This window comes from Rhinopithecus bieti, unplaced genomic scaffold, assembly GCF_001698545.2.
Source record: "Rhinopithecus bieti isolate Rb0 unplaced genomic scaffold, ASM169854v2 scaffold_19708, whole genome shotgun sequence".
Lineage (NCBI taxonomy): Eukaryota > Metazoa > Chordata > Mammalia > Primates > Cercopithecidae > Rhinopithecus > Rhinopithecus bieti.
Window position 1 is genome coordinate 2,660,696 of NW_016810765.1, and position 14,497 is coordinate 2,675,192.

General features: G+C 35.9%; 1 protein-coding gene across 1 annotated transcript in view; it reads left to right on the plus strand.

The window, feature by feature from the left end:
• VPS13A (vacuolar protein sorting 13 homolog A) overlaps positions 1-14,497 on the plus strand; it is a 255,836-nt gene that overhangs the window by 193,226 nt on the left and 48,113 nt on the right. The window contains 8 exon segments of the mRNA XM_017892695.1: positions 1,701-1,854; positions 2,662-2,808; positions 3,325-3,406; positions 4,293-4,362; positions 5,484-5,589; positions 10,763-10,876; positions 12,084-12,229; positions 13,767-13,848. Coding sequence (XP_017748184.1) covers positions 1,701-1,854; positions 2,662-2,808; positions 3,325-3,406; positions 4,293-4,362; positions 5,484-5,589; positions 10,763-10,876; positions 12,084-12,229; positions 13,767-13,848 — 901 coding nt within the window.

Genomic DNA, 14,497 nt, shown 5'->3' on the forward strand with positions numbered 1-14,497 from the left:
CTGAATTGTTTCAGTGTTACTTCTCTCAACATAAAAAATTCTCTTGAACCTACTTTCCTTGCTACCTGTTGCTCATTTCTTTGTTTGCATTTATAACTAAACTCCTCAAATGTACTGTCTGTTTCAAAGGAACTTAACATATCCTGTGTTCTCCAATTCTTTTTCATCCATTTTCTCTTTAACCATTCCAAACAGAGTTTTGCTTTCAAAACACCATGAAACTGGTTTTGTCAGCATTATCAGTGACCTCCATAATGCCATATCCAGTGTAGAATTATCGGTCTTTACTTCATAACATTTAACACAGATCCCTCCTTGATGTAGTGTCTTTCACTTGACTTCCAGAATACCTCACTGTCTTGGTTTTTCTTCCTATCCAGTCTCATTTATTGGTTCCTTGTCTTCCCTGAATTGCTTACATTGGCCAAATGCCTTGAGGCTCTTTGACCTGGTCTGTGGATTTCAGTTTTATGATTTCAAATACTGCCCAGAATATCTCTCTTATGTATGTCTTCTGTCACCTGTCATCTGACCTTGAGACTTCGTATATCCAACTGTGCATGCAAAATTTCTGTTCAGATATCTAAGAGGCTTCTTAAACTTCATATGTGTATACCAAACTTTTTATTTTCTCCTTCTACCAAAACCTGCTTTCCAATCAGAGTTAATCAAAAATAGTTCCTTCTAGTTATGCAGCCCCAAAATATTGAAATTGTCTTTGATTCCTCTCTTTATCTTGCACCCCAGACCTAATTCATCAAGAAGTTCTGTGCTAGTTCTACCTTCAAAGGGCACATAGATCTGACCACTTTTCTAATATCTCACTGTCAGTAGCCTCATCAGGGCCATCACCATTTTTCATCTGGTTTACTGTAGTAAACTAACAAGTTTTCCCTCTTCTAGTCTTGACTCCACTCTTTTTTTTCCATCCACTTCAACACATACTATATTCTTAGCAAAATGTAAGTCAGATTATGTTGCTAGTTGTCTTATAACCGATCAGTGGTATCTCATATCACTCAGAATAAAACCTAGAGTCTTTACAGTGGTCTACAAGGCCTTACATTATTTGCTTCCCCACTGTAAGTCTTACTTTATTTTCTATTCCTAATGCGTTCCTGACATGCCAGCCTCCTTGCTCTTCTTCATATACTGCAAGTGTGCCTCCTGCTTAAGGTTCTTTGCTTTAGCAGGCCTCTCTACCTGAAATGTTTTCCTCCTTTTGTCTGCTGGATAATTCTCTCAGCTCTTTTAAGGTGGCCAAAATCTCACTTTCTCAGTGAGTCCCCCGTTGGCCACTCTGTTGTAATATTGCAGACCCCACCACTTTACATATTCCAGTTCTCCAGATCCCCCTTGCCCTGTCTACATTTTCTTCTTTCAAAAGCATTTTCATCTCCTACATATTAAATTTTACTAATTTATTTTGTTTACTATTCATTTTCATTCCCCAACTAAAATGAAGCTCCAGAATGACAGAGATGTTCACTGATACGGACAGCCCTATCCCCTAGAATAGTGCCTGAGTAGTAGCTTAATAGGTAGTTGAATGAATTCATGTTTTTAAATTTGTAACGTGCTCACTTGTGACTGAGGCTATTGTAAAATTTTGCTGAAGGTATTGTAATTCATGTAATACACCAGTTAAATATGTTAATAAGTTAGTATTAAATATTATGATCTTTGCTTTCTTATATAAGTTCTGATGTGGTTTGGGAGACAAAGCCCAAGAAGAAGGCAAGATGGAAGCCAATGAGTGTAAAGCACACTGAGAAGTTAGAGAGAGAATTTAAGGAATATACTGAATCTTCACCTTCAGAAGATAAGGTTATTGAGTTGGACACTAACATTCCGGTAATATTTTTAAGTACTGATGTGAAATTTTAATTTTGTATCTGTTGTAGTTCGGTCAATCACTAGTGAAATGTAAGGAAAGTTTGGCTTCCTTATAAAACAAAATAATCAATCGTGTCATAACATACCTTGTATAAAATGTTTTAAAGAGGTGGTTATCTATATTAAGAAATCAGGCTGGGTGCAGTGGCTCACACCTGTAATCCCAGCATTTTGGGAGACCAAGGAAGGCAGATTACTTGAGGTCAGGAGTTCAAGACCAGCCTTGCCAACATGGCAAACCCTGTCTCTACTAAAAATACAAAAATTAGCCAGGTATGGTGGCAGGCACCTGTAATCCCAGCTACTCAGGAGGCTGAGGCATGAGAATCCCTTGAACCTGGGAGGCGGAGGTTGCAGTGAACCAAGATGGCCCCACTGCACTCCAGCCTGGGTGACAGAGCAAGACTCTGTCTCAAAAAAAAAAAAGAAAAGAAGACTTTCTTTTAAGATGCTAGATGCTAATGGTCTGCTCTTTGGGTTAGCAGGAAACTTAAAAATGTTTTGTTTTTTCAATGTACTTTATTTTATTTTCCTTTATTCATTTTATTGTGGTAAATTTTAGTACATTTATGTAAGAAGTGATACAGCGAACCATTGTAAGAATTATATGAATATGTGAATTTTATGGACATGGATTATTAAGATCTAAACCTAAACCAATACAAAGATTTAGCTTACTGTTTTAAAAAGGTTTTGGTATGAATTTCTAATTGTAGTCGTTTATAGATAAATTAATGTTTTCACTTGGGGGGACATATTTTTCAGGTTCGCTTAACACCTACTGGTCATAACATGAAAATTCTGCAGCCACGTGTAATAGCTCTACGAAGAAATTATCTTCCAGCATTAAAAGTGGAATATAACACATCTGCACATCAATCATCATTTAGAATTCAAATCTACAGAATACAGGCAAGTCTTTCTGGAAACATAGGCAAAATTGTATTCTAAAGGAACACAGTGAGAAACCAGATCTATTCCTACAGTCTGCTTTATCTAGCATTCACTTTCAGTGTTGTGCTAGACTTTTTTTTTTTTTTTTTTTGAGACAGTCTCCCACTGTCGCCCAGGCTAGAGTGCAGTGACAGAATCTCAGCTCACTGCAAACTCTGCCTGCCAGGTTCAAGCAGTTCTCCTGCCTCAGCCTCCTGAGTAGCTGGGATTACAGGTGTGCGCCACCATGGCTGCCTAATTTTTCTATTTTTAGTAGAGATGGGGTTTCACCATGTGGGCCAGGCTGGTCTCAAACTCCTGACCCCAGATGATCCACCCGCCTCGGCCTCCTGAAGTGCTGGAATTACAGGCATGAGCCACCGCGCTTGGCCAGCGCTAGGTAGACTTTTTGATTCTTTTTATTTTTTAAATCCTGTTATTCTGGTCAGGTTGTATAATTGACATATTAATATACTGACTTTTTTATTTTCTTAGATCCAAAATCAGATACATGGTGCTGTGTTTCCCTTTGTGTTTTACCCTGTTAAACCTCCAAAGTCGGTCACCATGGATTCAGGTTTGTTTTTATTTTTAGATTTCCATAAAAGCAGTTGTATTAGCTGTTTGATTTACTTTACTATAAAATATGAAGTGAAACCATTCTTGGGTTTAATTTTATAGGATCCTTGGAAAATTAAACTGCTTGAAAAAGGACTAGCAAGTACTGTACACGACTAACTCTGATAAGATTTTGAGTGAACCTTGAAGAAAAGATTAATTAGAAACATATATTGAAATTTTAGAAATGTTAATTTAAAAGCAGATAATCTGTAAACCTGTGATGTAAAAACCTTTAAAGCCTTTGAATGAACAGTAAGGAAATTCAAATCTGGAGTGTTTTCTAACAGCAGAAACTGTCCTGTGTTCTCCCAATAAGAGCAACTGACAAGTCCTTTCTACCCTTTTCTTTCCCCTTTACCTTTCTTCTTTCCTGCATATCCCTCTTCCCCCTACTTTCTCTTTCCTCCTCACCACCCTACTTAACTTTCTTCTCCCCTTGCTTTCCTGCCTCCACCCCACACCACTACCTCTAAACTATCTTGCGGGGAATACTCTTTATAACTCTCTCAAAAGCTTTTTGGCCAGTATAATGCCTAAGCCCTTCCACTTAGAGGTCCGGAGCAAGTCCCCAGAATCTGTTTTCACAGAGTTTCCCTGGTGATTCTAATGCATACTTCTAAACCGCTAATTGTAGAATTAGTTATCTTCAGAGTGACTGTAGATAGTTTTAAAAACAATGCTGGAGTCTGAAATTAAGATTGTAATAGATCTTGCCAATATCAGTAATTTTAACTGATACTTATTATTTAGTAAATGATTTTCCATTGTGGTGTATATTGGAAGAAAATGCCTACTTTTTACTTAAAGCATCGTGGGAGTAATTATGTTTATAACCTTTACAGCACCAAAGCCCTTTACAGATGTCAGTATTGTCATGAGATCTGCAGGACATTCCCAGATATCACGTATTAAGTAAGTGTCTTAATACATTTCTTGTATATTTATTTAATGTTTGATTTAAATATATGAATTGTTTATACTCTTTAAATGTTAGACAAGTCGAAGATTTAAGGATATTAATTATAAAGGTCAAATAAAAAAATATAATGTTGTGGCTCATGCCTGTAATCCCAGCACTTTGGGAGACCTAGACGGGTGGATCACTTGAGGTCAGGAGTTCGAGACCAGCCTGGCCAACACGGTGAAACCCCATCTCTACTAGAAATACAAAAATTAGCCAGGTATGGTGGCACGTGCCTGGAGTCCCAACTACTCAGGAGGCTGAGGCACAAGAATCGCTTGAACCCAGGAGGCAGATGTTGCACTGAGCTGAGATCGTACCACTGTACTCCAGCCTGGGTGACAGAACGAGACTGTCTCAAAAAAAAAAAAAAAAAAAAAAAGCTCGAAATTATTCAAGGTATTTCCAGTCATTGTTTCTGGATTTTGAATATTTATTCTCTTGTATATGTATTTGTTTTTTGTTTGCAGTTGTGTATAATCATGTATTGTTTTGAAAAAGGAAAACAATAATATTTTCATCTTCACTCACTACCCATTCCAAGAAATAGAGGATGGACTGAAACATCTGTCTATGTAATAGTGTCCATCTAGTTTCCCCTACCTTATCATCAAGATAAGCTCTCTTTATTTCCTTGCTGTTTAAAATATAGTTTTATTGTGCATGTATACCTAAACATTATGCCTTTTAGTTTTAATTTTTTATTTTTTAGAAAATTGTTTCAGACTGGAAATAAATGTTGGGACTTGCTTTTGTTCATTCAACATTTTTATTAAAATTTATTCATTTTGTTGTATGTAGCCATAGTTCATTCATTATCACTAATGTGTAATATTCTGTTTTATGACTCCGTATGACAGTTTACTTATCCATTTCCTCTTTATGGCCATTTTCATATTTTAACTTTGTTGCTGTTATTAACAATGTTCCATGATTTTTTAAAATTTAGTCAACTAAGTAGTCCTAAGTTTCAGAGTTGTAATATTGATCTCATACTTTTTTCTCATCTAATTTTTGTAATACAGTTGTTAATTGATGATTTTTAAAACATCTTTTCTACTTTGTAATATAGGTATTTCAAAGTATTGATTCAAGAAATGGATCTCAGGTTAGATCTTGGGTTTATCTATGCTTTAACAGACCTTATGACAGAAGCTGAGGTAACTGAAAATACAGAGGTAAGACTTAAAATAATAAATTTGATGGAAAGAATTAGGGAAGGAGAACTTAAAAAAAAAGATATTATTATAAATTGTTAAAGACATTAAAATGATTTTGTCTCATTAAAAAAATACAATTAAACAAATTTTGTTACTCTCTTGTGGTACATACCTTTTTAGAAATCTTATTTTCTGATGTCTGATGACAGAAAAATTGCAAACAGGAGGAAAGCTTGGGGGTGAATACCAGGTAGAAAAGGATACCATCTTGTTGGCCGGCGCGGTGGCTCAAGCCTGTAATCCAGCACTTTGGGAGGCGCGAGACAGGCGACTCATGGGTCAGGAGATTCGAGACGCATCCTGGCAACACAGTGAAACCATCTTCTACTAAAAACAAAAAACTAGCCGGCGCGAGGTGGCGGGCGCCTGTAGTCTAAGCTACTTCGGAGGCCTGAGGCGCAGGAGAATGGCATAAACACAGGAGGCAGAGCTGGCAGTGAGGCGAGATCCGGCCACTGCACTCCAGGCCTGGGCGACAGAGCGAGACTCTGTCTCAAAAAAAAAAAAAAAAAAAAAAAAGGATAATTTTGTTATGTTTTCCATCACTTTTTTCCTCTTTTATTTTCCTGGATTACTTTGGCTTTGCTTTCACTCTCATTAATAATTTAGAAATTTAGGGTATGTCCAGGGTATTTAATGAGCGAAAGGATAGGAAAAGTAAAAGGTGGTATCATCTTGGTGACTGGAAGACCATAAAATCATAGTTATAAAGTAGGCCTGATATAGTCTGGTTTTTACTTGCCCTCATAGATTCATGGGTGGAGAAAGAGCAAATTAATAAGAGTTTATTGAGGTGTAGATCACATACCATACATTTCACCCATTTAAAGGATAGGGTTCAATGACTTTTAATATATTCACAAAGTTGTACAGTCATCATCACTCTCTAATTATGAAACATTTTCATCATCCCCAAAAGTAACTGCCTGCGCAGCCACTGATACACTTTGTGTCTTTAGGTTTGCCTATTCTGAGTATTTCATACAAATAGAGTCATACACTGTGTAGTCTTTGGTGAAGGGCTTCTTTGACTTAGCATAATACTTTCAAGGTTCATCTATGTTGTAGCATATATCAGTACTTTATTCCTTTTTATGGTCAAGTGATACTCCGTTATATGGATGGGCCACTTTTTGTTTATCCATTTATCTGTTAATGGACATTTGGGTTGTTTGTTTACGCATTTTGGCTATTATGGCTAATGTAATGAATACTCGTGTACAAGTTTTTATTGGACGAAAGCTCTAAAGTCTTAAATGAAGCTTTATTTAAACTTAATCACCATGTGATTAAGCAATTCCACTCCTAGGTATATAAGCCAAAAGAAATAAAATTTATTAGGAGTGGAATTGCTCAATCACATAGTAACCTTATATTTAATCATTTGGGACTGTTAGACAGTTGTGTAAAGTGCCTCTACCATTTTACATTCTTACCAGAGCATATGAGGGGTCTGATTTTTCCATATTATTCCGAACACTTATTATCTTTGATTCTAGCAATCATAGTGGGTGAATGTGAAATAGTTTTTCACTGTGGTTTTGACATGTAATTACCTGATGACTAATGAAGTTGAGCATCTTTGATATGTTGATTATCTTTAATATGTTGATTAGTTAATTTGCATATCTTCTGTGGAGAAATGTCCATTCAGATCCTTTGCTTATTATTTGATGGGTTGTCTTTTTTATTATAAAAGTTCTTTGTGTATTCTCGATACAGATCTCTTATCAGATATATAATTTTCAAATATTTTTTCTCATTCTATGTGTTGCTTTTTCACTTTCTTGATGTTGCTATTGAGGACCAAAACTTAATGGAGTTCAAATTATTTTTTCTTTTGTTGCTCATGCTTTTGGTGTCGTTTCTAAGAATCCTTAGCTAAATCCAAGGTCAGGAATATTTAGTCTTAACGTTTTAAGAGTTTTAAAGATCTAGCTCTTATGATTAGGTCTTTGATAATTTTGAGCTCATTTTTGTATATGATGTATAAGGATCGGAATTATTCTTTGGCATGTCGCTATCCAGTTGTCCTATTACCATTTCTTTAAAAGACTATTTGTTCTTTGAATGGTCTTGACACCCTAGTTGAAAATCAGTTAAGAATACACACATGATTTTATTCCATTGATCTATGCATCTGTCCTTGTGCATTGCACACTGTCTTAGTTATCGTTTTGTATTAAGTTTTGAAATTGGGACGTATGAATCTTCCTACTTTGTCCTTCTTTTTCAAGATGGGTTTGGCTGTTCTCAGTCCTTTGGAATTTCATATGAATTTTAGAATCAACTTGTCAGGTTCTTTAAGAAGTCAGCTGGACATCTGATAGAGACTGCATTGAATCTGTAAATCAATTTGGGAAGTATTGCCATCCTAACAGTATTAGGTCTTTCAGTCCTTGAACAGGACATGTTTATCCATTTACGTAGATTTTTAATTTTTTTTCAGAGTATAAGTTTTACACTTTTTTTGTTAAATTTATTCCTATGTATTATATTCTTCTTATAGTATTATGAATAAAATTGATTTTTTAATTTCATTTTTGGATTGTTCATTGCTACTGTATAAAAATACAGTTGATTTTTTTATATTGATCTTGTATTTTGCAACCATACTGAATTGTTGCCTCTAATTGTTGTTCCGTATATTCTTTTGGGATTTCTATCCATAAGATCATGTCATCTGAGAGGAGAGGTAGTTTTACTTCATTCTTTCTGATCTGAATGCCTTTGTTTCTTCTTCTTCGCTAGTTGTTGTGGCTAGAAACTGGTGACACGTTGAACAGAAATGGCAAGAGCAGATGTTCTTGTTTTGCCTCTGATCTTAGAGGGTAAATTTTCAGTCTTTCAGTATGATATTGACCCTGGGTTTTTCTTAGACATCCTTTTTCAGGTTCAGGAAGTTCTTTTCTTAGTTGGTTGAGTGTTTTTTAAATCATGATTATATATTTTGTTGTTCTTTTTTCTGCATCTGTGGAGATGATTGTACAATTTTTGGGTTTTCTATTGATATGTTTTATTACATTAATTTTTTTTTTTTTTTTTTTTTTTTTTTTTTTTTTTTTTTTTTTTTTTTTTTGAGACCTAGTCTCGCTCTATTGCCCAGGCTGGAGTGCAGTGCTGCAAAAGCAATCTCAGCTCACTACAACCTCCGCCTCCTGAGTTCATGCAATTCTCGTTTTTCAGCCTCCCAAGTAGCTGGGATTACAGGCATGTACCACCATGCCCAGCTAATTTTTGTAATTTTAGTAGAGACAGGGTTTCACCCTGTTTCTGTGTTTTTCATTCTGACCCCAGGAAAACCTCTTCTATTTATCACTTTCTCTGATTTTCTCCTGCAAACTAGTAGCTCTACAGGTTAGCCAGTGTCTTCTATAAATCAGTGACTTTCCTTTTAGTTGTCTTTCACCACATCTGCTGTTTCTGAGAGCACCCTTAGGCTCGAACTGCACTCTGTGTTATAAATGAAATTAGTTCCTTTGAGAAGAGATTAATAGTGATCTGTTTTAAAACCTACTTTCCCCATCAGCAAAAACCTCTAACCCAGGCCTCTGAAGCTGGCGGTGGGCACAGTTGTGACACCCTTCTATTTGAGTAACACCCCAGTTTAGGAGCTGAGCACTATGTGTGGTGGGGTAAGAGGAGCAGCCGACTGAGATGATCTCAGCCTGCCTCGGCTAGCATGGAACCAGCACGTTACAGGCCTGGGCAAGGGTGATCAGAACTCTAGTATTCTCAGTGGTTCTGTACCCAAAGCAGAGCTTTTTTACCATGCACAGAGGCTAGACAGAGAAAGGAAGCCCCGCCAGGTGCGGTGACTCACGCCTGTAATCCCAGCACTTTGGGAGGCCAAGGCGGGCAGATCGCTTGAGGTCAGGAGTTCAAGACCACCCCGGCAACATAGTGAAACCCCATCTCTACTAAAAATACAAAAATTAGCCAGGCGTGGTGGCAGGTGCCTGTAATCCCAGCTACTCAGGAAGCTGAGGCAGGAGAATTGCTTGAACCCAGGAGGCTCAAGTTGCAGTGAACTGAGATCGTGCCACTGCATTTCCAGCCTGGGTGACAGAGCGAGACTCCGTGTCAAAACAAAACAAAACCAAACAAGCAAACAAACAAAAACCATAAAGGAAGCCCCCACCTCACAACTGCACTCAACCATAACTTAACCTCAGCAGCAGGTAGCTGGGAACAGGATGAGAAATGCTGACGTCCTGTTCTTCCCAGGAAGAAAGTCCTCCGATTGACAACTGGGCCAAGAAGGAGCTCTCCGTTCTTGGGTATAGTAGTCTAGAGTAGAATTCTGGTTCATTAGTCTGGGAGAGGGGAGAGAGGGAATGGCCTTTGTTAAAATACCACAGGTTCACTTTTCTTACCAAATTTTTTAGGTTTTCTTAAATAGATGTTTCTTCATTTGCTTATGACCTTGCAACCATTCCTAGAGGCCTTAAATTTGTTGCTGTTGTTGTTGTTGTTTAAATGTTATCAGTTTAGCTAGGGTGCTGGTTTGGAGAGCTTCCCATACTGTCATCTCAGAAATTGATTTCCAAATATACTTCTTATAAGGCTATCATTTTTATGTTTTTATGAATATGTTAAAATAATCTGGGAGCCCATTTTTCAACACATTGAAGTTACTTCAGTCTGAGCATGTAGAGAAGTACTGATGAATATCAAGAATGAAACCACTAATCAATTAATACAAAATTAATTTCAACACCTTCTTTATTTTATTATGTTACTGGTCTGTGTAGGTTGCAGTAAAGCAATTACAAGTAGACTACAAAATACAAGTCGACTGTATGATTATGTTGAAAAAAACGAATATACCCAAGAGAGTGTTGATGGTATGGATTAGTGTCATTTTGGGATAAGATTTATAGTCACATGGAGAAAAGCTTAGTGTCTTAATGGTTTGGGTAGAAATATAGAAGATAATGCTTGTCAGTTTGTCAGTGGCAGACAGAACATCCTAATGCTAGAGATGTTACTTTCCCTTCTGAGGCAATCATAAGCAATGTTAAGTGAGTCTAGATCTTATAGAAGAGTTTTGGCAGTGTGTCTGCTATTTGCTTAAATATCTCATGCAGGTAGTTCCCTTTAGTTTTAATATTTTGTGTTCCTTTTATAGGTTGAGCTTTTTCATAAAGATATAGAAGCTTTCAAAGAAGAATATAAAACAGCCTCATTAGTAGATCAATCACAAGTCAGCCTCTATGAATATTTTCATATATCTCCTCTCAAGGTAGGAGAAAGTCATTTTTATTGTCCTTGATAATCTAGGTAATAGCAAATTGATGTAGCATTTATATTGTGTTCTTCAGTAATACATAAAATCGGTAAATCTACAATTAAACTAAGTAACAAAGGAATTACCCTTTTACATTTTTATTTATTTTTAAATAATTTTTTATCATGTGGAGTCACCTACAGCATGTATTTATGTTTATAATTTGACCTAACATTATTTTACCTTGATTTTCTGTTAAGCTGTTAGGTGACAATTTTCAAAATTTTGCATATGATGATTTGTGTATTAGTTTTAAAGTAATTTATAAAGCAACCTTAAGAACTGAAGATGGAATGGTATCAAATCTAAGTTAGTTTTTAATGCAAAATTCCTATAAGCTAATTATACAATAATTGAAGAAGATTATTAACCATATATGTCGAGTACTCTATTGTATTGCATATACTCGACATATATAGTTAATATATGTATGTGCAATACAATACAAAAGTGTTTTTTAACTGGCTATTAACTTCTGAAATAATTGAAACATACACTTTTGGAAATACAAATGCCTTTCAACTTATAACAGAGTTACGTCTCAGTAAAACCATCATAAGTTGAAAATCTTTTAAGTCAGAAATGCATTTAATACACCTAACCTACTGAACGTTAAAGCTTAGCCTAGCCTATCTTACACATGCTCAAAACAACTGGGCAAAGTCATCTAACACAAAGCCTATTTTCTAATAAAGTTATTATAAAGAATTTTGAATCAAAATTCAAAGTACAGTTTCCACTGAAGGTGTATTGCTTTTACAGCATTGTAAACTTGAAAAATATAAGTGAGACATTATTCATATACATATGGTCCCCGTCATAAGTTGGGACCATATGTATTTGCATCATTTTCAACAGCTTCAACTTTTAGATTTTTAATGTTATTAACAAATATATAAAAATTAGTATTTTCTTAGGTTTACCAAAAGAATGGGATAGGATTAAATATTATGCAATCTTAAATTGTTGAATTGAAGATTTAAATAGAGCTATGTTAGATTTTAAATTTCTTCATATTTCTACTTAGTAATTTTAACATAATCCAGATAACTTTGAAATCTTATTTATGGTGTAGTGAATTTAAAATTAAACTGTTTTTTAAGAGTTAAAATTGTCAATATGAAGAAAATACTTTTAAATATGTATCTCTTTATCTTTTTAGTTACATTTAAGTGTTTCACTGAGTTCGGGCGGAGAAGAAGCTAAAGATTCAAAACAAAATGGAGGACTGATTCCAGTTCATTCTTTAAATCTTTTGCTGAAGAGTATTGGTGCCACACTGACAGATGTACAAGATGTAGTTTTTAAGTATGTTTAATATTCAAATCTGTAAATTGATGAAAATATTTCTATTTTATATGTACCTAAAACTTTCGTAAATGAAAAAGTGTGTAAAGTACCTTACAGATCATAGGCAAAATGAGGTTTTCGCATTTAAGTGAAGTACAATCTGAATAACACAGAACGTATGATTTGCTAACCCCTAGTTACTAAATTACAGAATTATTAAATAATTTCCTTAAGAAAAAGAGACATAGGCCTTGTAAGTTGTACATTTTAAAAGATCTTTCTGGCTTAGGGAAGGATAGGATGTGTATGCCCGAAGATATGGTGTCTGAAATGTATGGCTTTGAAGCTAATAGGAATACGCCTCTTCAAAGCATATGCAACTAGAACAGAATGAATGCAATAATAGGGGAAATGAAAGGATCAATTTTAAATGTTGTAACCAGGAATTTATATTTTAATGTGAGTCATAATGAAGCTCATAGAGTGTCTGACCAAAGAGATTCAGAGTGTCTGAGTTGAGACTTTAGAAGAGAATAACCCTTTCAAGTAGCATCTAGAATTGATTATTAAGAACAGTTGTAAGAATTAATAAGTCCAACACAAGGTAACGCTGAACCTAGATAAAGTTAGGTTAGTGCCAAATAAAAGTACACAGGTATGAGGTTAGCAGAAATAGGATTCCACTTAGCAACAAGAAGCATAGAGCTTTTCAGTTACTGTATCAGGTATATGCTATGGATGGGTTATAAGTAAGCTAATCTTAGAATATATATTCTGTGAATGGGGTTATAAGTAAGCAGGCAAAACCTGCTGTAACTGAACCTGGCCATTCTTGAGCAACCTCTTTATCAGTGTGTCAGATATTTTCTCTGTGGGCCGTGATAGGACAGAATGGTGAAATAAAGTTCTAGTGAAATCCCATTTTAGTACATGAGTGGGATTCACAGGATCTCAGAATTTTCTAAATTACATGAAAATTTATGTGTACTGGTGACTTTTCTGAAGATAAGATCCATGTCTTTTATCAGATTCTTAGAGGGTTCTTTGATTAGAATATGCAGAGATGGGCCGGGCGCGGTGGCTCAAGCCTGTAATCCCAGCACTTTGGGAGGCCGAGGCGGGTGGATCACGAGGTCAGGAGAATCGAGACCCTCCTGGCCTAACCATCGGTGAAACCCCTGTTCTACCTAAAAATACAAAAACGCGATAGCCGGGGCGCGGTGGCGGCGGGCGCCTGTTAGTCCCCAGCTAGCTCCAGAGCCCTGAGCGGGGAGAATGGCGGGAACCCGGGAGGGAAGGAGCTTGGCAGTGACGCCGAGATCGGCGCCATCTGCAGGCCTCCAGCCTGGGCGCAAGCCAGGCGAGACTCCGTCCTCAAAAAAAAAAAAAAAAAAAAAAAAAAAGAATGTGCAGAGATGTATAGTAAAAAGTAGATTCCCCTGATTGGCATGGGAAAATGTATCTAGAAGGATTCTAAAGAAAATAAAGCCACTCATTAATATTAAAATACTTTCTCCATACACATGTACAGACAATATATTTTATGCTTTTCCAGGCTTGCATTTTTTGAACTCAACTATCAGTTCCATACAACATCCGACCTACAGTCTGAAGTCCTAAGACACTATTCAAAACAGGTTTGTCTAGCTAAGATTATCTTACGGAAGAGACAGAGTGACACAGACTAGTAAAACCTTTTATGTCTATACATATATAATGTAGAATTGTCGAGGAACTAAATAGCCATTTTCAAATTATTAAAGCATGGGTATTTTCCTCAGAATTGTAAAAAGAAATTGAGCTCAACCACTATTTGAATTTTTTGTCCTTATGTTTTTTAGCCACTGACAGAAATTTTTTCTGGATCAGCATGGACTGGAAATAAATAAATCTTTAAATAAAATATTAACTAATTTATCACATTTAAGTAAAAAATGGGTTCAAGGAAACTATTAGTCACTAACTGATGAACATGGGATATTTTTAGCGTAACTAGTTAAGTCAGCCAGGTATATTTTTTTAACAGATGTTTTTCCACTTCTAGAGAGACTCCTGTGTTTTAGGATATAACTTACGGAGTATCTGATACAGCTATGGTATGACAGATCACTGAGCATGACTCAGGAGATTTGGATTTATCCCACTTTTGCCATATACCCACTATGTGACCCCTGGGTATCATCTGACTTGTATGTTTCTCCAATCTATAAAACGGTGGTAGTAATGACAATGATCACAGATAATTATAAAAGTGAAAGTATTTTAAATATTCTAGAGCTTTACATG